Below are 1,103 nucleotides of genomic sequence, written 5' to 3' on the forward strand. Positions count from 1 at the left end.
AATAAAATGAGGCCTCAAGTGGAATATAAATAAGCATAACATAAACATGTAGTAGCTATGATTAATTATACCAGATCACTACTTGATGAATGTAAATTTAATCGTAATAATAGCAATTATAGTTAAAATTAAGATGAAATTGGAAGAAACCATTCACAATGTAGGGAAGGCAAGAGATGCAGATAAAGGTTATGTGGGGATGTTCATTCATACATTGTCACACAGTGTCAGTGGAGTTGAATCTCTCATGGCAGCAGCCAATTTGGTGTTACGTTACGTTGGTGCAGCACAGATGCACAGGATATGTTGTAATACATGACGTTAAGGTGGAGCATCCTGTAAGGAAACTATGTCCTAATAAACACATGGGGTTTGCGATGTTTTACAGCAGCAAAGACACTGCTACACAAACCCTTGTACACGCATAAATCCAAATAAATGAAAACATACTTCTGTGCTCCTCTCCTACAGGTGCCCGGCAGTATGATGGACATGAACGTTTTAATGGCCTGTCAGCTGCTGCTGGAGCAGGTTTTCAATGAGGGAAACAGCCCACTTCTACAGCAACTCTACCAGCACCTGCTCTTTGATTTCCGCATCTGGACTAAAAGCCATTTCGCTGTTTGTCTGGGTAAGGCATAAGCAGCCCTCGTGTTGTTGAGTAATACACCTGTGAACCTTTTCATGTCTGCCGATTCTGATTGTGCCCCTTTTTATATGTATATGCAAGAGGAGGCTAAAAGCAGAGAGAGCAGAGATAGAATATATTAATGTTTTGAGTTCAGGCTGCAGAGAGGATTAAAAGTGAATCTGTGTCTGAAGCTGCACTCCAGTAACCTGTTTTGTAACTGAATGCACTTCTCTGGTACAACCTTGCATATTGTTTTGACATTTCTAAATGTCAAACTGGAGCGAGATGACAAAAGTATCCTTTTTTTCCTTTTCTTCTTTCCAAAGCCCATGTGCAGTACCTGGCGTCTGTGCTAAACAAAGGCAAGCAGCGCATGAAGAGGAAGTACGGGGTCCAATATATTCTGGATACCATTCGCACGTACTACAGGTGAACCTTCGACATCCACAAAATGGTTTCAAATATATATATG

The 1,103-nt window shown here is 40.6% G+C and overlaps 1 protein-coding gene across 1 annotated transcript; it reads left to right on the forward strand.

The window, feature by feature from the left end:
• Positions 1-391: 391 nt before the first annotated feature.
• LOC121939693 (neurobeachin-like protein 2) lies at positions 392-1,060 on the forward strand (the record flags this gene model as incomplete). The annotated part of the gene is made up of 2 exons (XM_042482675.1): positions 392-631; positions 958-1,060. Coding segments are annotated over exons 1-2 (296 nt in total), but the record flags the coding sequence as incomplete, so codon positions are not given.
• Between the last annotated feature and the right edge of the window lie 43 nt (positions 1,061-1,103).

Source organism: Plectropomus leopardus, unplaced genomic scaffold (genome assembly GCF_008729295.1).
Source record: "Plectropomus leopardus isolate mb unplaced genomic scaffold, YSFRI_Pleo_2.0 unplaced_scaffold5675, whole genome shotgun sequence".
In the NCBI taxonomy this organism is placed as follows: Eukaryota; Metazoa; Chordata; class Actinopteri; order Perciformes; family Serranidae; genus Plectropomus; species Plectropomus leopardus.